Source organism: Corvus moneduloides, chromosome 7 (assembly GCF_009650955.1).
Source record: "Corvus moneduloides isolate bCorMon1 chromosome 7, bCorMon1.pri, whole genome shotgun sequence".
NCBI classification, from domain to species: Eukaryota; Metazoa; Chordata; class Aves; order Passeriformes; family Corvidae; genus Corvus; species Corvus moneduloides.
The window spans coordinates 31,075,915-31,101,237 of NC_045482.1; the positions used below are offsets into that span (position 1 = coordinate 31,075,915).

General features: G+C 43.1%; 1 protein-coding gene across 4 annotated transcripts; it reads right to left on the minus strand.

The window, feature by feature from the left end:
* Positions 1–6,991: 6,991 nt before the first annotated feature.
* INSIG2 (insulin induced gene 2) lies at positions 6,992–20,368 on the minus strand. 4 transcript variants are annotated; one of them, XM_032115240.1, is made up of 6 exons: positions 20,244–20,368; positions 15,968–16,303; positions 13,058–13,182; positions 10,822–10,988; positions 10,304–10,403; positions 6,992–9,834 (listed from the first exon to the last, which is right to left on the minus strand). In XM_032115240.1, the coding sequence occupies exons 2-6, from the start codon at positions 16,209–16,211 to the stop codon at positions 9,793–9,795; spliced, it is 678 nt and encodes a 225-aa protein (XP_031971131.1). In that variant the 5' UTR covers positions 16,212–16,303; positions 20,244–20,368; the 3' UTR covers positions 6,992–9,792. The 4 variants fall into 4 exon arrangements, with proteins under 4 accessions (XP_031971131.1, XP_031971134.1, XP_031971133.1 ...); XM_032115243.1 differs by having other exon boundaries at positions 16,128–16,303; positions 20,244–20,261; XM_032115242.1 differs by lacking the exon at positions 20,244–20,368 and adding an exon at positions 19,659–19,677 and having other exon boundaries at positions 16,128–16,303.
* Positions 20,369–25,323: the final 4,955 nt, after the last annotated feature.

The window sequence follows — 25,323 nt, forward strand, 5'->3', positions numbered from 1 at the left end:
CAACAAACCCCCCATAAACTGCTCTGAAGGATTAGCACAAGGATATATCTTTGTTCATGGAGCCCTTTTTAATCTTGAAAAAGGAATTTCTTACATCAAAAATAGAGAATTCTTTCATGTCTCTGTCAGCTCCGTAGCCCACCTAAAACTGCATTATTACCACTGACAGAAAGACAGGTGTTAACAGCTGGAGAAAAAACAAATGTAGAGTGCTGTGGCAAAATCTGAGGAGAAACAGATGTGTGAGCAATGCTGTCTTTGATATTTATTTTAATAGTGCTTCTCAAATGTGTTCAATATTTATGCAGCCATAGGCTCAGCTTTCACTGGCACACGAGAGCCTGTGCGGTGCATTATTCGCCTCTGCCACCACCTCTTCTTTTCTTTTCCCCCCCTTCCAACCCTCATAAAAAACAGCACCCGCAAATCTCCCAGGAAAAGCTGGCTTATTCCTCCTCCCCTCCCCCAGTATGAAATGGATAGAGTTTTTTAGCAGTGGGAGTTCAGTGTGATTAGTATGCTAATACGGGAGAGAGAAAAGGAAATGGAGATGAGAGATACGGTCCTTTAGAGAAGAAAAGCAGGAACAACTGAAAGGAGGATCTCAGCTAATCAATTAACCTACAATGGACCTAATGCCATAAGTAGCTATTGTGCATAAAGGGACAGAATTCTCGGTGACAGATGGCACTTGGGCTCATGATATTACGGCGTTGCTGCTCGAGAGCTTGTTTACCTCCCGTACAGGGGTAAGCAATAAAGCAATAAAATTGCTTATTTATTTTAAAGAGAGAAGTTGAAATGCTTATTTACCAAATCAATCAAGGTTTACTAAGGCAGAACAGCCACAATCCTCACGGCCCTAAAATGCTGGATACTTCACTGATTTCAAATAGCAATTATCTATTGCAGTTTCTTGAACCCACTCTGACTGCAAAGAGACATTTAGTTTGCAAATTTTGATGAAAATTGTCATTTTTTTAATTGCCTATTTCACCAATTTGAATTTTAAAACAAACGATTAACTAGAAGCTCATTTTTACTTGCCTTGGGCAAGCCCAGAAAAATATTTGTCAAGACCGAAGCCTGTCTGCTTAGCATTTGAGTTGAGAAATGCACAACTGCCTTCAAGTCAACATTAGCTGTGACAGAAGCAAGACTATTATTTAACAGAAGCTGAAAATGTCAAAAACAAGCGGCATTTGGCATTTTGACAAGACGGCGCTGAAAAGAAACTATTTTTTTTCCTCAACACTCAGATAACTGTAAATCAAAAGTGTACAGTTACCACTTGGCTCAGAGTACAGCTTTGGTGGGTTTCTTTGAACCAGTGGGGAGAAGGAGACCAGATGGCTCTCCATCTTCTGCTTGCAGCCACCTTCAAAGTCCCACCATGGCCCAGACCCTCCATACTTCAAAAAACCCACGTTCTGCTCCCAGGAACTGAGGCAGCATCGTCCAACAACTCGTGTCAGGCCTCAGACACATCAGCGAGATGAAGACATCCCAAAAGTTGAGGATATATGTAAATGCTCCAAGGTATATGTTTTAGGTGTTAACTGTCAGAATAAATTCAGACTTTTTTTTAAAGTAGATATTGTGCCTAGGCATTAATAAGCTTTTTTTACATTAGAAATCATAACAAAGGGTCAGCTGAATTAATTAAAAATAGTATTGTGTTGCAGAGAAGCCTGATACTGAAGAAGTGCAGGAAAATTAATATTTAAACCACTTCTCACAGCGAGAGTAAGTTGGAAGTTATGGTTTTAATCAATGACAAGATGCGACAGTGCTCATGATAAACAATATTGTTAACCATCTCAGGGAAACAATGCAATGGTGGCAAGATACTGCCTTCAAGAACTTTAGATACCGGAATGAGCAGGCCTTAATAATTTAAGAGATGCTAAAGTGATGAACATATGTTCATCCTCATTGCACGCACCGGATACTACACACCATTTATCTGGACTCGAGAAGAACAATTTTCCTAGCAAGGTTTCCTACCCATGAAGTCCCTTTAACATCAGTCAGGATTAGGTAGGGTATCAAATCTATAAAGATCTGTCTATACAAGTGTCACTCGCCTGCTTCCATCCTTCCTCAGTGAAATCTCATTGTGCACCTCACAGCAGCTGTGCAAGAGAGACATCAGGAGCATGTTGCACGGACTCCATCCTAGGTCCCATCCCTTAATCTGCTCTGTAGCAGCTCCATGACCAACCTCACCATATCCCTCTGGACTTCATTAGTTACTGTGACCTTGGAAATCACAAACTCTCAGGGTCTGACAGTTCACCAAAGCCTAAGTATTCCACAAAAAGCTGACCCAGATGATGCCAGAAAGCACATACTGTCCCCATAGCTTTGAAACTTCCTTGAAAGTTTGGGGGGTTCTGGTACAAACTGGGTCCCTCTGCTGTTGCAGAGCACCTCTGGTGTCCTGTTCCTAAGACCAGTGGAAGGCAGGAGGAGGGAACACCACGGACAAGAGGCACTCAGCTGGCATTGATGGGGGAACCCCTCCAACTTCAGCTAATCTTATTTTATTGCCTGGGAACAGATTAAGGGACCACATTTGTCAAGCCACAGGTTGTGGGAGCAATACAGCCACCCTCATTTACCTGTGAGCTGACTCAGAGCAGTGAAACCCAGTGGGTTTCACATCCCAAAACACACTGCAAATCCAGGGACTTGGGGTGCAAAAACGCACCCAGAATGGTTGGGTCTGAAAAAACAACTCTTCCCCACACCTTCAAGTATATTCCCACCAAGACTAAGGGTTGAATGCAAAAGCAACCTGTCATACCTCTGTCTTTTGGTACTTAGAGGTGATTCTCCTTTGTAAATTTACATTTTAAAAAAATCAAAAAGCCCGTGTGCGTACCATACAAATACCACTGGTATTTGTCTTTGGGCTGGGCATTTTGACCTGACATCTAAACTGAATTCCCTTTTGTATCCAGCCAGCTTATCAAGTGACCCCCCCCATCTTGCTGCTCTTCACTGTCCCAAAGTTCATTCCCTGGATGAGCACAATGATCAAAGTCTGCAGAACTAACCCAGAAAAAAAACCATTTCCAAGAATAGGTCCATACCTTCCTTTCTACCAGCTTCATTATTTCTGAACACTGCATCTCTACACTTATTACCTACATAATACTACATATCTAACACTTCTTATACCACCTATCCCCACAGTGGACACATCACCTCATTGATTCATGTCCTTGGACCATCAGTCTTCAGAATCTTTCAATTCATCTTCCTCAAGCCACTACTCCAGCACCATTTTTGCTTGACACACTGATCTGAGTAAACTGGCTGGTAAGAGGAGCCTGAAACCACACAAAGCAGTATTATTTCTTTCTCCCCAGTTTAATCAGAGCAGGCACAGGTCCAACACAAAGCCTCAGCTGAATTTCCTACAAGCAAAATACTGGACCAAAAAAAAAAAAAAGGCGGGATCGTGGCAAGCATTTATGACAACAAGCTCATCACTGGCCAACATTTTGTATTTGCATCATTATTAATCTGCTCTGCCAGATCTGATTCTCCTGAAGAGCTGATATCCCATATGAAAAGCACACATTGCAAATCACAGAGGATGATGACAGTTTTCATCAGTGCTGAAAGACAGGAGGGAAAGGCAGAATCTGCAGCGTGCTGCTCTTACGTGTTGCACAATGTAGGAATTTTTTTGACCTGTATCAGATGAGAAAAGAACTAAGGTCTAAACAATTTGATCCCTTTAAAACACAGTGGGCCAAATTCCCGACCAGCACGAAATGCTGCACATCCACTGAAATCGATGGAGTTTTGCCAGTCCGGCTGAGAACTTGGCTTTGCATGTCAGTTCATTCAGCAATGATTGCACTTGACGTGCAGCTCAGAACAAGCATTTGTTTTCAAAAAGAAACAGTGGAGTCTTTCAGGGCTAACCCAGCCTAATCATAGTCCTGGCTCCAAGAACGGGATTAACAGTCCTTAGCTCAGGCTGCTATTTGTGCAAAGGAAGAGTAAGGAGGAGGAAGAAAGCATATTCTTCCCTCTTTGGCACACTGATGGCATGTCCCACTACTCAAGACAAGAAATGATGGTGTGCAGAGCAGGGCAACTTTGCTCTTCGTTGGAACCTGTAATTAACACTTAATGTCTTTATAGGCACTGGGCATCCTTTCACCCCACCTGAACACCATGGAGTCACACACTTTACCTCAACATTGCGAACCAGTGCCCTGGGCCAGACCAGCAGTTTCTCACAGAGTTCAAATGGAATGTGTCAATCTCAGCAAGAAGTTGCTAAAGCCATACTTCCATGCAAATTCCCTGGTGGCATAGCTAGGCTTACCCCAGGCATCCCTAGTCACAGAGGAAACAACTGGCACAGCTGGGATAGAGAAAAACAGATGAGCCAAAACATATTCTGGTGATCATGGCCAATGAGGAGAACAGATGAGTCCAGAACAAGTCAATACAAATACATCTGTAAGACTCCCCCTTACCCTTGTTTTGAAACCCAGGGTACAATCAGAACGATCACTTACTGTCCTTCTCTTTCTTGCAACATTATGGAAAATGCTGGATGCTCTCCTTGCATAATTTCTATATGGTAAATTAAGGTGCAACCCTGTTCCTCACGGCTCTCTTTTTAATGCAAACGTTTTTTCCCAATAATTGTGTGAAAGAAATCTTGCTTTGAGGTTTGATTACCAAAAACTATTAAATATTTAAATGTTGGTTACAAGATGTACACTGAACTAATCAGAGAACAGAAATAGCAAAACTACGTCGTGAATTCAGACAGCGATATATTTAAAAATACAGATTTTTTCTTTCAGTAACTAATTTGCCATATTTGCTTCAAAGGCACAATTTCAGAATTTCTACCAACAAAGTCATAAAAGACAGACCTTGTGGCTACACCCGTGGACCTTGCCACTGCAAATGCTCTGCAACGTGTGCACATATCCCTGCAGAACTACAGTACAACAGGTCACCTCCTGCACGGGTATTTGACAAAGACAAGGCAGACCTGCTGCCTGTACATAAAGTGAATCCTATGAACCTCAGTTTGGAAATGCTGCAGGTTGTGCATCTGACACAGATGTACAGGGCACACTGGACACAGAGCTCTCAACCAGTTTGGCCTGAAGAACATTAGTAGCTGTCTGTTCACTTTATATTCCTTTTTGTTCCTATACATTGCCTCCTACCTGCTACAGTGCTGGGCAGGCTAAAAAAGCGTGGATGTGCAACAGGAGCTACTGAACTTCTGTGCTTCAGAACCAAAGAACAAGAATGGAAAACCTCAAGAAAATGCCAAACTACATTTCAACCTGGATTTCAGCTCCGATTAGATCAAGAAACAACCCCTACTTCTTTCCCAGCACGGCTTTTAAACATTCAAAGCACAAACTCCCAGTACGCTGCCTGAAAAGCCCAGGCATAAAGTTTATCCTTTAATTTGAGGCTTTGTCATTTGGCTGGGGGAGAGGTAATCAGGACAAGGCTCTGGACCACGCTGCTCAAAACATGACAACAGACACACCAAAAATTCAAGCTGGCTGCCTGAAGCAATTAAAGGAGTGTTTACTATTCCATGACAGTTAACATGTTGGACTGACCTTTCATTTACTGTTTAGTGCTGAACATTAAGCTGCAAAATTACTCATGCTTTGCATTTAGTACTGGCATCAGAACTAACAGCATTAGATAGCTATTCCCAGAGTGAGGCATGCATTCCCTCTGCCCAGCTGTGCACCTACTTTCACAAGCACTGATTTGCTATTTAACATCACTTCCACAGGTTCTGTTCACCCACTGCCATCAAGAATTATTGGTAACACTGCTCCAAAACGTAAGAAGCATATGCAAAACGTCCAGGGTGATGCAGGTGGTGGAATTATGTTCCTTCCTTATGTACCAGGAAAGAAAAAAAGGGAGGACTGGTGTATGCCCACAGGTCCCTGTGGCAGCTCCCAGCCAGATGGCAGTAGGGAAGTACAGAAGCTGTGGAGGAAAAGTTTCTTTGTTTACTCTCCTCCTAGCTGCCTACAGCAGCCGTGTTATAATGAGAGGCACAGGGTGCATTTTTCAAGAGCCTGACAGCTCAGCAGTTGGAATATTCCCTCAAAAGCCCAGTAACTTTTCATTTGACACCCTCAGGCAGGAAGGACCTGGAATTTTCATTCTCCCAGGCTACAGATGGAAGGGAGAGGTTAAGTTTCCAGCAAAACACCTTTGCTCTTGTGCTTTTGGCTAATCTTAGTGCTTACTACCCAAAATTATGGTTATCTCTCTCCCTGGCTGTAATCTGCCTGGTCAGACACATGGCATGCCCAGGATGCTGCATTTTGATAGCAGAGTTAGGAATTTTGGGTCACAGGTTGCCAACACAAACAGGGGCTTTTTCTACTCACCACCTGCACTCCTTCCAGCTTTCAGTTGTGGTGCTGTCCTGCTGTGGGACTGCATCCCAAACCCCCATGCACCTCTCTTCCCACCCTGTCTTCACCTCTGCCTGGACACTTTTCCATTACACATTTCCAAACCTCTATTTGTCACATCCTTTTTGAGACAGAGATGGGCACGATGAATGGAGTCTGTGAATGGCAGAATAACATTCAGTTCATATCCAGACCAGAACATTAATAAATACAAATATATTATGAATTTTCCTGCCATTTGTGTTTTGGGTTTTTTTTAATATTCATAGCAGCTGTTTGTATCTAAATCTCTATTTTCTGCATTGTGAGTGAAGTTATCAAAGTATTCAAAAGGGCAGATTTTCCAAGGCTGCTCAGCATGGTAATTAAGATAGAATCACAGCTGATTTGATCTTCTCTGCTTCTTTTTCACTATTTTTATACAGATATGCAACCAATATGCCAGCTAAATGGTCAGAATTATTATGAGACATCTGATAGAAGGCACCTCAGTGTATTTTAAATATCAATATAATTTCTTATAGAAAGAAGAAACCTATCAATCAAGGTTGTAATTGTGTTTAATGCACATTTTGCTTTTAACAGCAATTTGCCAGTTTAAACAGCATAGAGCTTACAAGGGTTAATTGGGGAAGAGGTTATAGTGCTTTTAAAGTTGTATCTAAAATATACCTTATTCATTCTTTATTGAACAACGTTTTTAAGACAGTCTAAGTTACAGCTACGTGCTATACAATAGCAGCATGTCCACACCACTAAAGTTAGTGTCAACATTCTCATCATGAACCTTTCCCAGCGTTTGAACACATTAGCCCTAAAATCACAGCAGAGTTTGAAACAACAGGACACCCACGATGTGATCCTGTACTGATGTTAATCAAGTAAGAATAAAAACAGTAAGACACATATAATAAAGGACTCCACCCAAATTTATTTTGGATGATTGCTGCCTTTGTACAACATGCTCAAAATTTCCAAAATGAAATTTAAAAGTCAGCGGACAGCACAGTCTAACCAGGTTTAGCTGAATCTGAGTGCAAAGTGCTGTAGAGTGGGTGCCACAGATGCACAACGACCACTTCCCACATACTGCACATTTCAACACACACAAGGCTGCTTCTGTGCAAGTATCGAGACTGGCAGGTAACAGCAGCTCTACCACCATGGGAATAACAAAAACAACTCATCTTCAGTTGTGCACACTCATTGGTCATGATGAGACTACACTGTTTACCAAGTCAGCACACTGGCTACTGAGGTACCATGTTACCCCCTACAGTTAGGATATGAAACATCTGAATTTTTAGGCCACTCATGCCCTGATAACTCAAGAGGGACTTCTCACGCTGTCCACCAAGCTGAAGCCATTTGTTGAAGTAAAGAAGGTGGATGAGGTGAAATACTGTAAGAGAGAGATCCAACTTCTTCAGAGAATTGCTAGACCCTGCCTAAAGGAACTCACCTTCGTTCATGCCCAGCTTGATTTTTTTAATAAAATGCTTCTTATTGCTATATGATTTGATTAAGAGAGAATCTCTAGTCAGGAATCTACTTAGAGATGATCTGCCTCTGCTTAAAGCAAAGTGCCTCTGCAGGTGCTTTTCTGAAGCATCACCCTGGGACAGTGTGCTGCAGGTGATGAGAATTTGCAGAGCTGCAGAACCAAACTCTTCATACATCACTTGCTTATTTATTATTTTTACAATTCCCCATTCAAGAAATTTTCCTTTTGTGACCACGTCTTTTGTTACAATGCTTTTGGAAGTGCTCATTCCACACTTTTCAGACTTGGAGGTAAGCAGGTAAGACTGAATAAGTTGCCTAGCTCAAGCTTCATGTACAATGCATTCACACATTTATTAATAAAAACTTGTCTAAACATCTACTTATTCTTTGGACCAGCTCCAGCCTCCCTAGGTGACTGTAACATGTCTTATAAACCTTTCATGGAAGACTTAAAAAATAGTACCTAAAGAAAAAAAAAGGAAAACAAATACATTTAAACATCATCAACAAAGACAGAAGGGGAAAACAAAGTGGAGACATCCCACGCCAAACTCACTGCAGGCACAGGTTAGCAGTGTCCTCTTGAAATCTGCTTTATGCCTTCTTGCACTTCTTCTAGCTCATGGTCTTAAAAGGGAGCTGCAAAGCCAAGAGAAAATTCCATGTATGCCCCCAAATATGGGTCACACATTAAAAACCTTCTTAAGAAGGGAACTGATCAGCACACAGCCCATTTCAGCTCACTGTCCTACCAGGCTGCCTGTGCACAGGCACCTGTCAAACAGGGGTAACAGCATTTCTCTACCTCAGAAAACTGCTACAAGAACAAATACATTTATGGTTGCCTGGACACAGTAACAGCAACGAGGGCTCCACCGTAGTACCTAGAATACATCCCTGCTGAACCCTGCCAACAGAGCAGGGGGTGGACAAGGACCACCCAGAGTAACATTGGTAATGGAGGGGTTTATGACACTATATGGTAGTGGCTGATTTCCTTCAGCAGAATTAAATTTTGCAATAAAAACTCCCTAAGTTGCTTTTCCTATCAACACAAATCAGCTTAAAGGATTGTACAAGAATGACCTGAACTGTATCCTGTTTTGCACACAAGCAGTTTCAGAATCTGTCCATGGTTCACATAAATTAAAAAACAAACATATATGCTGGGAGTACCAAGGGAAAAATAGCAAATAGTTTCCAGATTCAGTTTCCATTTCTGTTATACTTCTACTACAGACAATGAAATACTATGGCAATAACCCATGGAACCTGCATTGAGTTTCCTCACCTGTACTGTGAGTCAGAAGAATGATATACTGTGTTAATAGGCATAAATCAGTTACTTATTGCATCAAAGTTCACCTGTAATCCATAAATTTCATACAGATATTATGGGCTATCATCATGGAAAGAGATCTTCATTGCTAAATGTGAATCCCCCCTGTCTTTCACCAGCTGTTAAACAAATTCCTCAAAACTTCCAAGATAAAGTGAAGCAAAAAGTTTCAGCTACAGAAACATAGTGCAAAGGTTCAGTTTGGCACTGCAACATGACAGACTGACAGGAATTCATGGTAAACTGTTTAGATTTGGAAAAAAGAATCCTATAATTGAACCAATATTGTCAAATGTATTGCATACTATTGTAACTTCACAGTAATCAAAATCAGACATCAAGGTTTCTATTAGAAGCAGCAATCACAGATTGCAGTAAAGTATATCACTCAAGGGAAAAAATTGCATTTTGGCAATTTCATAATCAAGTGTTCCTTATGCTCCTCCAACAGTCATTCGTCAGACATTTTCCTGTTTAAAAGGTGCATATTGTTTCCTCTCAGTCCTCGTGAGACTTCTCTGCAATGACTTTGCATTCATACTGAAAAACAGAAGTTGACAAAATAATATTAATTTACATAACTAGTAAAAAGGACCTAAGAAAGTGATTTTTCTACAAAACGGGTGATAAAATAGCACTTGTTAAACTCCACCCAGAGAAGTCTGATTTCCGTAAGTTCTGTGCACATACTGGTGGCTGCAATTTCTGTCCCCTGAGCAGGTCAGACTTTGGGGATGGCCTGATTTCCCACTATACACAGGAGCTCTTACTTAGCTCATGGTCCTAAAAGTATGCAACAGAGTGTACAGAGCAAAACATAGGTGTGCTCTGAGTAACAGTATAATCAGCTCACTAAGTACATCAGCAAGCAATGATTGCTGATTTCTACCTCACTGCACACCCTTGAGCCAAATAGCTGGCTGGTACACAGCTGGCTGGAGGAAGAAATGATAAGTACACTTGAACTTTTACTGGAAGGCAATCAATCCTCCTCTCCCTCCAAACTCACCATTGCCAGCTGCCTGCCAATATTGCCCATTGTTATTCCACCAGCAAAAAATATACATGGCAACCAGGAACGAACATAGAGGAAGTCTGGAGAGGTGTATCTGGAAAAGAATGCACATTTTTGAGCTCAGCATTGTGCAATACAGAGAGTCCTCCAATCACAAGACAAATTCACAATTATTAGGACATTTCAACTCAAAAATATATGTTACAGAAATTTAATTTCTTGCAGCAAACAACAAAGGAGGCTTCTTATTGATTATAGCTGCATTTGTTCAACCAAACAAAGCCTGTTACATTGTTGGCAAAGTAGCAATTTTATTTCAATTAGCATTTCCAACTAGATTTCTCACTTACACACACATAAGAGCTTTCATGAACAGTCCAATTTATGCTGTGCTCAAAATTAGGTGCTGACAGCTTTGAAAGTCATGTCAAATCATACCCCTTCAGTTATTCTGATTTAATGTTAACAGCTTCAGAACATTATCATTTCACCTTAGGGGAGCAAATACTTACTGATAAACTCCATTGTATACCAGAAGCTGTGACACCAATGTGGCCAGGAAAGCAATTCCTACTCCAAGACCAAAGCCACTTCGTGACCTGTCAAAGGTCCACCACAGCCCAATGGACAGGGCTGCCAAAGTGAGAGACAGCTGGATATTGTTGGCAAAATCGACCTTCTGTGTTGGTTGTTAAGGACAAGCTTGGAAATACCATGTACAAGTATACAGCAATTTTTGTAATCCTGTTTATATTTAGGCACAACAGAAAAAAATACCATTAAGAAAAGTACAGTGCAACCTGTATCAGCTCTCACACAGCTATCAGATGTGAGGAAATAAGCCTTGTAATTGTCAGAATTTCAGAAAACTAAAAACTTACGACGCTTCTTCAAATTTTAGGGTCTTTGCTCTGTACTAGAGTGAAGAGCCTCTTCATCTACCAAACAATGAAGCATTTTATACAGACACACAATGCACATGTTACATCTCATCCTCACCTTTATTACACTCAATATGAAATCTTACATCTAGCATTAGACTTCTTCAACTGACAGGGATTTACCAAAAAAAGGTATTTATCAGTCTTAATTGCAATTTTGTTTAAATTACATGATGCTTTACATTCAGCTCAATGCTAACATGTTAATGTTTTTTATAAATCAAAATGAAAATATTACTGGAAAGTGTTCGTGTAAATCGACATTGAAAGTCAGTTTTGTCAACTTGTGAAAGAATTGTGAAGTCACTTCAGATATCTTTGTGTGTTTTACATCCTTCAAAATGTTTTGAAAACACTAACTCATTCTCATTGCTCCTGTCCAAAACAGGTAATTAAAAAGAGGCCTGTCATGTTTCATAGGCCTGAAAACAAATTTATGAAATGACAATATAGAAACCACTGTTCTATTTTCTCACAAAAATCTGGAGAGAGACCTAGCAGAAATGAGAAACAAGCTTGACAAACTGAAATAAATAATCACAGGATAAAAATCAATAGCTTCAGAGAAAAGTGTCAAAGAAGATCAGAACCCTCACCAAATCTGGCAATGTGCAGAACTGGCAGTAGCTGAAGAGACAGCAGTCTGGAGAGCTGTCAAGCAGGAAATACAGACAGTACATTACTGATGTCCTGGAATATGGGGAACAGCTGTTAGAGAACTGAAGAAAATTTGCTGTAAATAATCAGACCCGTACAAAGAGGAGCTATCAATTCTTATTTCTTAAAAGCCCCAAAGTTGCCACGGGCTCACCCAAGAGGTACAGGCCAGGTCAGTGAGAACCACAGCAGCAGACCAGTGCATCTTTGGCAAGGAGAGTGAGGTTTCTGAGGGACAGTGGGAGTGACTCGGAACATTGGCAGCTCCAGCTCATCAGGCCATACTGGATAGCAGAGGGTGGGGAAAAAACTACACAACAACAAAACTCAACAGTGGCCTCAGTGAGAATTCAGCCAGCTCTCCCACCTTTCACTGAATGTGCCCTCTCTTCCTGGGAATGAGGAGATTCAGTAGCACATGAACAGAACTTTTAGCACCATTTTTGTGAACTGTGTTGGAGCTGACGCTGATGAAGACGTGAGTCACAGAGATGATCAACTTTCTTCATGAGACTCCAATTTTCACAAGCAGACCCCGGTTTCAGCTGACAGAGGAGGCACTACACGTATCTACAGAAAACCTCAGGACACACAGCACTGCCAGCAAAGTGCACCATGAGAAAAGCACTCTGGCACCCAGGGTACTCTCTTGGCATGAAGGATGGCATCCTTTGCAGAAGGGGGTAGCAACACTTCCTGGCACTGTATATTCCTGGGTATTCCTGGTCCTGAGTTTTTCCCACTCTCTGCAAAGTGCATGTGCTTCACTTATGACTCAAGACAGGGCCTCAACCTCTTACTACAGCATTAAAAAGACATCAGCTTGGAACGTCCTAAAGCACTTTCCTGTAATACCTAGCACATGAGTATCTTCCCACACTTACTTTAATTATTCAAAGAACATAAAGACTCTAAGTAAGATAAAGCCCAATATCGAGACATTTCTAATTAAACTATTTTTCAGAACAAAAAGATGTGAGACTCATCACTTCCAATACTGCTACAAGCTTGACACTAACACATATTCTGCATTTCCCTTGCAAGAATGTGCATGTTACACCTTTAACAACAATTCACCATGACTGACTGTGTGAGTTTTTTTAAGTGGAAGCCTAATTGTTCCCACCAATGTGATTCGAATATAGGATACAGCACTGGCATGATTTATTCCCACAAAGACTGCTACACATCGCATTACACTGGACCATTCTCTCTTGAACTTATGTGGCTCTCCCAGATGTCTGTCCATGCAGGGGTACAATAACCCAATCACAGCTGTGGAGACAGGAAAGAAAAAAGGCCCTGAAGTTAAAGCACTGGCAACATTTTACTAGAATAAAGACCATCTAGACTTTGACAATTACAGTCACTACTAAAACAGATCTTTTAAGGACAAACAGCACAAAAACACACACTGTAAAAGAAGAGGAATTTCAAAGAATTTCATTATTTTAAAAAGCCCTGTAAGCTTCAGCAGCATCTTCAACCACTGCAGCAGAAGTAGCAATACAGAGACAATTTGAACCAGGGGCAGAGGATGACAGAGCTCTCTCCCACACCAAAATCTGAACTGTAGTTCAGAAAGAGCACCAGTAGCTTGCAGGTTGGCACTTCCAAAAATCCCACACATCAAACATGTTTAAAATAGCTGCAAAACCAATACACCACAGTACTGGTGTGGTTTATAACATCAGTATTTTGTGTTTTCTTTTGTTCTTGTTACAAGCAGGCTTTGTTTGGATAATGCTTTGCTCTTCAATGCTACTATCAAGCTCACCCAGAAGAGAGAAAGCCAAGAGCCTATGGTAGCTGCTGAATACAGGAATCCCAGCCTGAGGGAATTGTGATGCTCTTTCAATATTTCTTCACAAATGTGCCCTCTACTGCAACTGCAGCTAAAAAGACTTTTACCAACTCCACTAAGGAATAATAATGGTGCTTTAATGCTAGACTGTAGTGGTGTGAGCACAGCAGAGTCTAAGCCATTGGTACAGTTTCCAGTGCCTTCAGTCTAGCACACTGCTGGAGGTAGCACTGCAAATGCTCTTTGTTCTGCCACAGAGGAAACTGATCTCCAGGATTTGGGAAAATAAATCATCAGTAAAGTTGGAGCGGAAAAAAAACCTCCCTGAGCAATTTTCTTGCCAAAGGCCTTGGGCCAAAACTCATGACTAATAATGGTGATGGATGAAAGGACTTTTCTGAATGCAGCCTCGATCACCACTGATTATAAATATGCAAAATACTTTTATTCTGTTCATAATAATAAACCATACTGCAAAGAAATGTTCACGTCAATTCCAGGAAGGCTGTGCACGTACAAATGGTAAGAAAATGGGTGAATTATCAGCATTTACCACAGAGGTTCCCTGTATGTATGCTAGAAGATAAGGAAAGAAAATGGAGAAGACTGAAAATGAAAATAAAAGACCCTGAACACCTCAACAGGGGTGACTCCTGCTGGTAAAAGCCAATTAAGGCCATAGTATCTTTAAATCAGGTAGCTTAAAATCAGCTACCATAATCAAATACACTTTATAAGCCATATCCAGTCTTTCCATCAAAACCACCAACCCATCAGATCCAGAAAGGTCCACAAGTTTCTTGTGAGAGGATGGCAAGATGTAACCTTCCTGAGTGCCCACTGGCAGCTGCAGTGTTCTCAGGTGACCCAAGAGAGCACAAGGTGCAGCCTGATGCAAACAGCCAATGGTGCAAACGTTGCAGTGAACACTGCAAACCTCGTGCACTGCTGCTGCGGCAAGCTGGGGTTCATTGTAACCCCCACTAATCCATATACAAAAGATTAAACCTTTACCAGGCTTATTTGTCAAGACAATCAGTTTAACCAGTTTAAAGCATAAAAGAGAAATGCAGGAAATAAACCAAAAACTAATCAAGAATCTTGGCAAGAAGAAGAGGACTAAGATAACTAGCAGATAAAGCAGGTGTGTAAGTGCCACCATAACACTGGAGAATACAACATTCAGGGATCTGTCTGGAGGGTTTCCTTTCAAATCAGGCTCCTCTACGACATCTGAGGTGTACTATTTCAAGAAGGTATCAAAAAAAACCCCAATTAGACTACTAGGAAAAAAACAGGCTTAAATATTATCATTAGTAAAACAGTGATGCCATGTCAAAAACAATTTTATTGACTCATATTAATACTCAGAATTGTGAGCTTCTCAATCTGATTAAAACTTGCCTCTAGGAATATACCACCTGTATTCACCACAGCAGAATCCACCAGTACTGGCTGCAAAGAATATTCCCTTAGTAAAGCATGAAACTGACCCAAAGCACCAGTGAATTTCAGAGCCAGGTAGAAAGTCAAATTCCATCATGCCTGTAACCTGGAATATCCCTTGATACTTCCAAGGAGAGGAGAAGTTCTTACCACCTACAGCAGACAACTCACTTAAACTGGCTAAACACAGAGAAGGCTCAACTCCCTACGTGGTCATAGGAGAAATGGAGCATGTTCACACCATCTGAAATACACAACTGCACAGAGGTGTTCTGTTCTGCACTGTGCCCCTACAGCTGCCAACTGCAAGCCTCAGCTCCCAGAGACACAGTCAGGGCTCCCAGCTTTGCAGGGCTAAGGCTGTACCTCAGACTGGAAGGAGGAACAAAGAGAAAGCTGAACCACAACAGAGAACATTTCTCAGGGTGGTGTGCTGTGCTCAAACAAGGCACTGTGTGCTGCACAGTCTGACACCACCAGGGTATTTTCAAGGGCTGTCTGGGAGCACACTCCTGTAACCCAACTCCAGGTCAGCAGCAGCATCACCTCCTCACATTGTTAAACTCTAACCCAGCAGAAAAAAAACAAAGGTTATGCTCTACTAACAACATTACAGTAAGAGAAGTCAGCAGAAGAACAATTTCTGGACACATTCATATTTGTGTATACATGGGGAGATCAGAAGGATATCAACAGCTCAACAAGGACAGTGATGCTGAAAGGGAATTTATCTTCCCCACCTCTCACAGAGTTTTTTGTAACTACCTAACTACCTCTGCACACCAGGCATACACACGTGACTGAACTTACCTGATGCTGTGCCACAGCAAGGTGGCACCCACCAAGCTGAGGAGAAGATGCTTGTGATCACGTCAGGGGGGAAGAGAGTAACATTTCTCTGGATCTGAAGCAAGTTTAACACTAATGCAAGAAATACACCAATAAAAAACAGCACTACACCACGAATTACCAAATTCATGCCCCGACTGGTTACAGATGAAATGTACGGGCCACACTTTTTTGGTAAGGTTGGCATTGCATCATTTTCTGCCATGACTTCTTATGTTATCAGAGGCATCCAAGAGGCTGACTGAGGATTTGCTTGCAATCAGTATTTTGACTCTTCAATTGGGAGACACCCAAACCCTGAAAAATAATAAAAAAGAGTGAAAATGCAGATATAAGAAACATTACATGCATTTCTCTTATTTGGAGATTGGGTTAAAAAAATGCCTATTATATTTTCTTCTGAATTTTCTGAGGAGGCAATTAGTCCTTTGATAGCAGAATCAACCACAGCTGCAAAAACGCCTTACAAAGGAAACAGGTTTTACAAATAGCTTTTTCTACTAGGAGACAGAGGAGGAAACACGTGGGATGGGACAGCTAGGAATGGGAAAGCACATTCTAGGAGGTGAAGAAATGACATAGGTATCAAAATGCAAGAAAGACTTGCTTTGCAGTAAGAATAAATTGTTTTTCTCCCCTCCTTTAAGCAACAACTGGAAGTTATATAATTCAGCAACACATAAACACAGCCCTCAATTCCAAGTCAGCCACAGAGGTTCAGAGATCTCCCTTCTTGAAGAGAAACCAAAAAACATTTCTCAATTGGAAAGTGAAATCTGAGAAGTAACTCTTGGGCTGGAGTCAGAATTTCAGCAATCCTGCAGCACACATGGTTTGTAATCTCCAGTAAAAGCAAACAGCTCAGCAAACCAGAGCAGTAACTTCAACACAGAGAAATATTTACCAAAGTAACACACACTTCTGGTGAAAACTGACATACACTACTACAAATCCTAACTGTAATCAGGCACAGAAGCACCTGAGGGCAAAGGAAAAGGAGCTCCACCTGCCTTCGCACTAGGAAGCCTCTGACATGAGTAACTGCTGGCACTACAGGAATGGCAGAGTTCCCATCCCAATCTCTCTTTTTAAAAAAAACCAAACCTGTCCATCATGAATCTTGTTATACATGGATTCAGTGCCACATTCATGTATAACAACGATTTTGATCGACAGCTTAGCCACCTGGAACTTCAGAAAAAAAGCCCTGACATTGTTTTTAAATTTGAAACTGCCAGCTGGTGGCGGCTTCTGTTAACTCTTATTTATGGCATATGGGGAGCCAAACCAGAACATCCATCCCCTTTCATCTCAGCTCCAGCAGATCCAGAGGAAGCTCTCTGAAGATACAGCAGCAGAGAAGAGGACCCAGCATTCATTCACTTCTGCTGACTGAAAGCCAAAAGGGAAGTTAAATTCATCCAGGCTAGTTAAGATACTCCAGTCAACTGCACAGAAGATGCGATGCCACATCATGACATCCTCCACCACATGAAAAAAGTTCCAGCAGGCAGAAAAAGAAAAGAAAAAAAAAAGAGAAAACCAGTTCTGTTCATACAAAACTTCCCACTGGCAGTTTGCGGAGGCAACAGTGTCTTCCTAAGAACACAGGATCTCACCTACACAGCCAATTCCCCACGGTACTTGTAATCACGAACACATCTTGGGGCGAAAGAGAACAACCAAAGTGTTGGGCTTCTTAGTCTGCTTCCTGACTCACACTGCCAGCACTGATATCTGTATCAAGGCTGGCACTGGCACTGCAACACAATTCCTCCAAGCAAAAAGGAGGTGCTCCAGATTTTTCTTCCCTGCTCCGGATGGCACAGCACTGGAGCTTGGATAATACATTTAGCCTTCAGGAATGAAACCACGGAGTTACAAAAACATCACTATTTCAGCTGAGAGTCTCCCCTGTGTCCCTCAGGGTTTTGCCCACCAAGTAATCACAGGATTTCTCAGAATTTACAGGAGTCTTTTCAACACATGGCATTGGAGGCTGTAGCTCCCAATTACAAGCTTTGCAGTAATACTGTGCCTCACAGGGGCTTTCAAACTGTTATGTCCCTTCTCAGCCTTAGCTTGCCTAGGGAAATAAGCTAAACTCTTGACTCTCCACTTACTTCACCATCCCAACAGCTTTTGGCACTTCCTGAAGTCTGCATATTCCTTTTTTTTAAATGCATGATCTGAGCTGATGTACAAGAAAGTTCACACTTCTATTTCCCTTTAATAAGCACCACACAGGATCAGAGTTTCTTTTTTCAGTCATAAAGTGGTTTGGTCATGTCCCGTGATCCTTTACTACATTCAAGTCTCTCTCTTTCCTGTTACTGAAGTCCTTGTTCCCTGGTACAGCTCCAGACCTCGCACGCTGCATTTCAGCCTGTAGGTGTTATTTAATTCTGGCACCCAACTTCAATCCATTTTTCCTGAAGGATTTCTCAGTCCTCTTTGGCCCTGCAAACGTTGCCAGCTTTGGGTCATCGGCAAGAATCTTACTGCATCCTATTTTGTGCACCAAGATTATCAACTAAAATAGAATCATACGATGTTTTGGGTTGGAAGAGACCTTAGAGACGATCTAGTTTAATCCCCCCAAATACTGAGAGAGATCAGCCCAAGTCCCTGTCTTTGATGAAAACTATTAATAATTTCCTTGCATTGATTATTTCCCCATTTTACACTCTCTCGGTATCTCTCTCTAACAAGACTCTGCTTCTTGTAATTCTTCAACTACAGGAATCTTCAGCCTAATTAATAATCATCAACTCTCCCACATGGCAATACTAATGTAAACACCGATCAGCTCTTAACTGTCCTTTTTTTTCCAGAAAAGCTGATGATCAATACACAAACACTGCAGCTACAAGTTATTCAAGGCACCAGCAACATATTTTTATTAGCAGGTAAACAGCCTGACCACAGCGAGGGCACCTGGGTGGGTATATATCGACATATGTTTACAAAACGTAATTCAAGGTCTGAAACTAGCATGATGCAATCGTTTCCACCTGGTGGTTTCTCACCCTACCCATATCATTATTAGTTGTTTGACCAGTTTCCAGATTTTCCATTGACCCTAAGACCTTCTAGCATGCCACAGAGCAACAGGGGAATGGAGCAAAGCGATCAATGCTCGGGAAAGATTCTTCAGTGTCCCAGACAGCCTGGGCTCATAATGCTCTGGCACAGCAAAGATATATACTATCATTACCTTCCATGGAAATTAAATTACTCTAAAGGCACCAATTAATCTCTAAAGACACCAATTCCTTCTGACTAGGAGGCCACTGTTCCTGCAGACAGCAGAGACCACGTCTCCTTTCAAGCCTTATGTTTTACTGCAGGTTTCCTCTCAGATAGGAACAGACCACAACATATTGAACCAACACGACTTCTGAGCCTTCATCTCTTAGGAATGCACATTCACAGCTGTAACACCGCACTGAAAGCTGCAGGCTTGGCACGGCCAGAGCCTCAGCTGCACTTCCTTCCTCGCTGGCACACTCGGATTCAGCCCAAGCTTTTCAACACACCGTGCACCATACACGACTTGCAAGGCAGCCACACGGTGTCTGGCTAGTATTGCGCAAAAAGTTAACAAGTAAATTATCACCCTAAACATTTCCAAAACACTTAGTCACTTAACTGTCTCCTAAGGAGAAGATCGGTCCTGCTCCCGTGTGCTCTCCCTGCGCACCGGGAGCGATTCACGACTTCTGACACCACCCAGACACACCGGGCACGGCGCGGTGTGGCCGAGAATAAGATTTATTTAGGCAACACCACGCAGGAGGTGGCAAGAAACCCTCTGTCTGTAGCGAGGCAACGCCAAAAGCGAAGCAAAGCAAACCATCGCCCCTCCAGGCATCGAGAGCGGCGGTTCTGCCCCGGACCCCCGGGCCGGGGGAGCCCAGCCCGCCCGGGCAGCGCCAGCACCTCCTGCCCGGCCCCGCACGGCCTGCGGAGGGACCGCGGGCCTGCGGCAGCCCCGCCGGGCATAGGCTCTCCCGGCTGTCGGGGAACGGCTCCGCCGGCCTCTCCCTCCGTCGCGCCCGGCCCCACCGCCCCGGCCCGTGGGCAGCACGGGGCCGAGGGGCACCGCTGCCCGCTCTCCTCGCCTCGCCTCGGCTCGGCCCGGCCCGGCCCGGCCCGGCTCGGCCCGGCTCGTCCCCCCCGCCCGCGGCACCACAGCCCCGGCCCGGCCCGGCCCCTCCGCAACGCCGGGACTCACTCGGCCTCCGCCATCTTCCGCAGTCCCCGCCCCGCGCAGCCTCCGCAGCGCCCGCCGGACCTCGGCCGTGCCGGGCGCGGGCAGCGTGGGGGGAGCGTGGGGATGCTCCGGCGGGAGCCGCCCGCACCCCGCTGCTCTGCGGAGAGGCTTTGGGTACCGCAACTGGGACTCTGGAGCAGCTCCAGAGGAGCGCCACGAAGTTGATAAGAGGAGCACTTCACGTTGAGTCCTGTGTGCAGTGTTGAGCACCACAGTATAAGAAAGGTATTAAGCTATTAGGGAATGTCCAGAAGAGACCAGGAGGGTGGGGGAGTTCTGGAGGCCGAATGAGGAGCGGCTGAGGGGCCTTTGGTTTGTTCAGCCTGGAGGAGAGGAGACTGAGGGGAGGCCTCATCAGGGTCTTGGACATCCTCACGGGAGAAGGTGGAGGCACAGGTACTGATCTCTTCCATTTCATGACCAGTGACGAGACCTAAAGGAATGGCCTGAAGCTGAGCCAGGGGAGGTTTAGGTTGGATATCAGGCAAAGGTTTTTCACCCAGTGGGTGGCTGGGCACTGGGACAGGCTTCCCAGGACAGTGATCACAGCTTGGTACCAAGCCTCACAGAGCTCAATAAGCATTTGGAAAACACTCTCAGGCACGTGGTGGTGTCCTGTGCTGGGCTAGGAGCTGGACCTGATGATCCCGATGAATCCTTTCTGGCTCGGGATATTCTGTGATTCTGTGATTCTCTGACAGGCTGGGAAAGTTGGGGCTGTTCAGCCTGGAGAAGAAAAGGTTGCATGGAGACCTCATAGAAACCTTCCAGCAGCTGAAGGGGCCTACAGAGGAGCTGGAGAGGGACTATTCATCAGGAACTGTAGTGATAGGACAAGGAGTAGTGGGCATAAATTGAAAAAGTGGAAATTTAGATTAGATATAAGGAAGAAATATTTTACCATGAAGGTGGTGAGACACTGGAACAGTTGCCCAGGTGAGTTGTGGGTGCCCCAACCCTGGTGGTGTTCAAGTCCAGGCTGGATAAAGCCTGGGTCAGCCTGGTCTAGTGGGAGGTCCCTGCCAGTGGCATTGAGACTGGATGGTCTTCAAGGTCCCTTCCAACCCTTAACATTCTGTGATTCAATCATTAGAAGGAAAGCCATATGTGTTGGGCTGTTTGCCCTGTGAGCATGCTCCCAGCTGGGCTGGGGGCAGTGGTTGGGGCTGTCCTGCAGCCTGTACCGCTTGCAGGCACAGACGTGGTGGGGATGAAATCCTTGTCCCCAGCTGAAGCTGCCAGCCCAGCTCCTCCTGAACACCTGCTTCTGCAATGACTTTCCCATGTGCTTGACTTTAGTGATTGAGGACAAAATTGCACATCTCCTTATTCCAGAAGCTACGTTTTCATCGCGGTTTGAGCCTTTTGAGGAAAATGTACAATGTGAAGCAGAAAACAATTTGCTTCAGCCTGTCTTAGGGATGGTAAAGGCATCACAATAAAAATTATATGCATGGATGGGATATGGGAGAATAATGCTGTTACATTAATTTATATATCATATATATTCACTATAGCATTATATTCATTATTATTCTATTAATGAAATCTTCCCTTTATCATTGCACTGATATGGAATACAATTTTTTAGAAATATTTGTATATTGCATTGCCCCAAGCTTGGTATTTCACTGCAAAGACTTTGACAGAGCTTTCCATATTACAAAGTCTGCAGTAATTCAGTGCGTATCCCATTACAGTTCCCAGAATAATGAGTAGGTAGGATGGAATTTTTAGCTGTTTACTACAGTGGCATCTTTAGTGATAACTGTGGTTTCTTGGTGCTGGTATATTGTGACCAGCAGAGTCACCAAACATGTACAAACTGAGAGGGGAGGATATGAGTCTATAATAGACATATTAAGAATGGAAAAGGGAGGCATTTGCAGCAGCAGAAACCCATTGTGGTTTAGCTGAGCAATAAATGAATTTTCAAATCATTCAACTTTGGCTTTTGTCACACAGAAACAAAGTCTTTTTATTCTCAGTAATTCCTGCTGAGCTGCCTGCCCTGTCTGTGGTTTAGATAGTTACTTTGCTGTACTTGAACGCCAAATTCTGGATTGAGAAAGACAAAAGGTTTTTTTAATCAAATAAAATATCTTTCCCTAACATCAGATAAATGCCTTTTGCCAGCCACATGCCTGAAGGAAAACAAAGTGCCTTATCTGTTTGTGCCTTAAAGACCAGGACCATCAGAAAGCCTGAAATAAGAAACTTTGGGAACGTGAAGTGTGTGCATTAGAGAGGAATCTACTCCATAAGTAGATGGAGACTGCCAGTGGCTGCTGGATCTTTCCTTCTCTAGACACGTGTAAGTATAGTCAGGTAATGATTTGTATATAAATTTGGATTAGTTACAGTCAGGTCTGCTGCTGGGTTTGGTAATATCAAATTAAAAGATCTTAATTCCTACCAAAAAATAAAGTGATCATATGACAAATATTAGCCATATTGATAGAGGGGCATTAAAACTAATATATGAGAAAGTTAATAACCAGTGTTGGTGTAAATCACTGCAACTCCAAGGACCTTAGGACATTGCCAGCTCACACCAGCTCAAGTCTCAGTCCTTAAACCCATCTGATTATCCTAGAGGGCACAATATCCTGTTGCACAAAAATGGGAGAAGCATGAGGGAAAAGCATACAAAAGTGTACCTGAATTGGAAATTGCCAAATTAAATACATCAACAAATAGTTTTGCAGAGAAAGGAAACAGAGCTGTGACCTGCAGAGAGATGGCACTTGCTCTGAATTGACTGGAATTGCTATGAAACATCACGGGAGAATCATCTGTTTTGGAAAGCAGCACAGAGTTGTTTCATTGCACTGGCTGCAGAACAAGATAATCCAGAATGTTCTGAATTTAGTTTTGGGACGTCAGTATTGCTCTGGATATAATAAATCTGACAAAGAAAAACTCAGGGAAGTTCATGAAAAGCAGAGGAGCCTAAAGCAGCCATATACCTCTAGAGAAAGCAGAATTGCTCTCGTGTCCCTAACAGGGGCTTTTTAAGAGCTGTACTTTGTAAAGGCCTTCAGAGCTGCCTGATGCGCTGGTTGAGTGAGCCGAGGCCAGTTGGCTTGACTGGAGCTGTGTCCACAGCAGGACTGTAAAGGAAGGGTAAGAGGACCATGGGTACATGGATGGATGCATGGACGGATGAGAAAGAAAATAGGTGGAAAAACCTAACCTGAGTCTTTGTGTGGTGATCCATGATAAAATGATCGGGTGTTTCTGAAACGATATCATGTGTAACTTGGGAAAAGCCTGTGTGTATGACAAGGAAAAGCCTTCTATAGAAATCTGGAGCTGATTCCTGGTAGGGCTTCCAGAGTTTATATAAACGTCAACATCAGGCCAAAGTCATTGTTCTTTACTGAGGCCTTCACTGTGTGCAATTATGGGGCAACCACGGAGTGCATTCAGTGTAAGAAAACCAACTGGGTGGGAGCCTTGTTCCCAGGGATTAGGCCAGGCTTGTTTTCTGTCAGGGGTGAGAATGAATGTCCATAGAGCTCTTCAAGCACAGTCTGCAGATCCTAAATATCTATGGCATCCCTTCTGCAGAAGCCTGTTTGTGAGCTGGGCTGAAGCGTGGCCAATGACCAACAGCAGCTTTGCAACAAGGGATGCCTGTCCCTCCCTCATTCCGTGTTGCAGACAACTATATCAAGGACTGCTGTGATCTGCGGCCTTTAGCTAGGACTGTGAAAAAAAATACTGTAAATTCTAAATATTCTTCAGGAATATACATCTCTTCCAAAGCCTTCACATAGAGAAGCCTTCTGGAAAGCCTTCATAAATAAAGAATTATAGAACTGGGCACATTTTCCAGAAATGCCTTTTATCTCACCAGCTGAGGATGCTTTTGTGTTTTATTATCTGCAAAAGGAGGTGCTGTAGCCACCCAGGTTAGCACACAGCTGGGTCACAGGCAGAGAGCAGCATGGCTGACAAGTCCTGCAACACAGGAGCTCGTTAGGCACAAAGTGCAGCGTGCTGTGAACTGCTCTGGGTCTTGGCAAGAGTGCAGCCAGCAGTGGACAAGTTCTATAAAATTGATTTTCCAATAGTGTTGGCATTTTAGAGAGGAAAGGGAAAAGAGACAGCAGCAGTGTGAAGCCATCAGATCGCATGCACTCTCATATATGAAAAGAACTTGTGCTTATCGCAGGTTAGCAACAGGATATGCAGTTTTATGTCTGACATCAAATTTTTGTTTATTCATTTTGCAAAAGATGCTGGGTTGTCAGCTGCAGGGGCTAAAGTCATTTATGTGCTGAAAAGTGCTGCATGGACAAATGCAGCCTGGGTTTCCCTATATCACTCTGCCAGCATGGCTCAGCCCTGTTTCAGTTTCCCTACTCATTCAGTACTTGCTAAAATAGTCACCTAGGGAGTCAACACTGCCAGCCATGGCCGTGGTTTCTGAGATATGGAGTCCAGCCCAGTCAGAAGTTTGCCAAGATAACCTCATTGCATCACGCGCCACAGAGCCACAAACAGCTGTAGCATTGAAGGACTGTGACATTTAAACAAGATACTGAAAATGCAAGGTAATCATCGCCATGTTACAATGCATCCAAATGTGGAATTTAGAAATTAAAGGCTTCCTACCATATTTTTATAGCACCAGGCAACATCTAGGTTCAAGGGACAGACTGAATAGCTGGGACAGTGATCTTCAGTGGGGCGTATTTTTTTCAGTGGTAATTTCTGGTGAGAAGCAAGGACAGTGTGGAGCCTGAAGATACACAGGGAATGTACATGAGTGCATTCTAGTCCTGTGAGTGCGTGCATCTGTCATAAATGTGTCACTTGCTAAGAGTCAAAATAAGGTCAGTGCAGATGAGTAAGTATATGTTAAAAAAGGACAGGGAGGAAATTAATGTCAAATCAAGCTAAAAATACATGGCTGAGTGGATGAGGAAAATGGCATAAAAAATGCAAACAGAAAAACTGCAGTCTGAGAACGAAAGCAGCCTTGCACAAGAAGTTAATTTTTTTCCTGGGCTTGATTGAAAATATTTTAAAT

What these genes read in the sequence shown, in the direction of transcription:
- INSIG2 (XM_032115240.1), bottom strand. Translation starts at nt 16,211, where the DNA reads ATGGCAGAAAATGATGCAATGCCAACCTTACCAAAAAAGTGTGGCCCG. An exon ending in TTGCTGTGGCACAGCATCAG is followed by an intron (nt 13,183 to 15,967) that starts GTAAGTTCAGTC and finishes CTGTCTCCACAG; the next exon opens with CTGTGATTGGGTTATTGTAC. An exon ending in TTGGCAGGCAGCTGGCAATG is followed by an intron (nt 9,835 to 10,303) that starts GTGAGTTTGGAG and finishes TCTGTTTTTCAG; the next exon opens with TATGAATGCAAAGTCATTGC.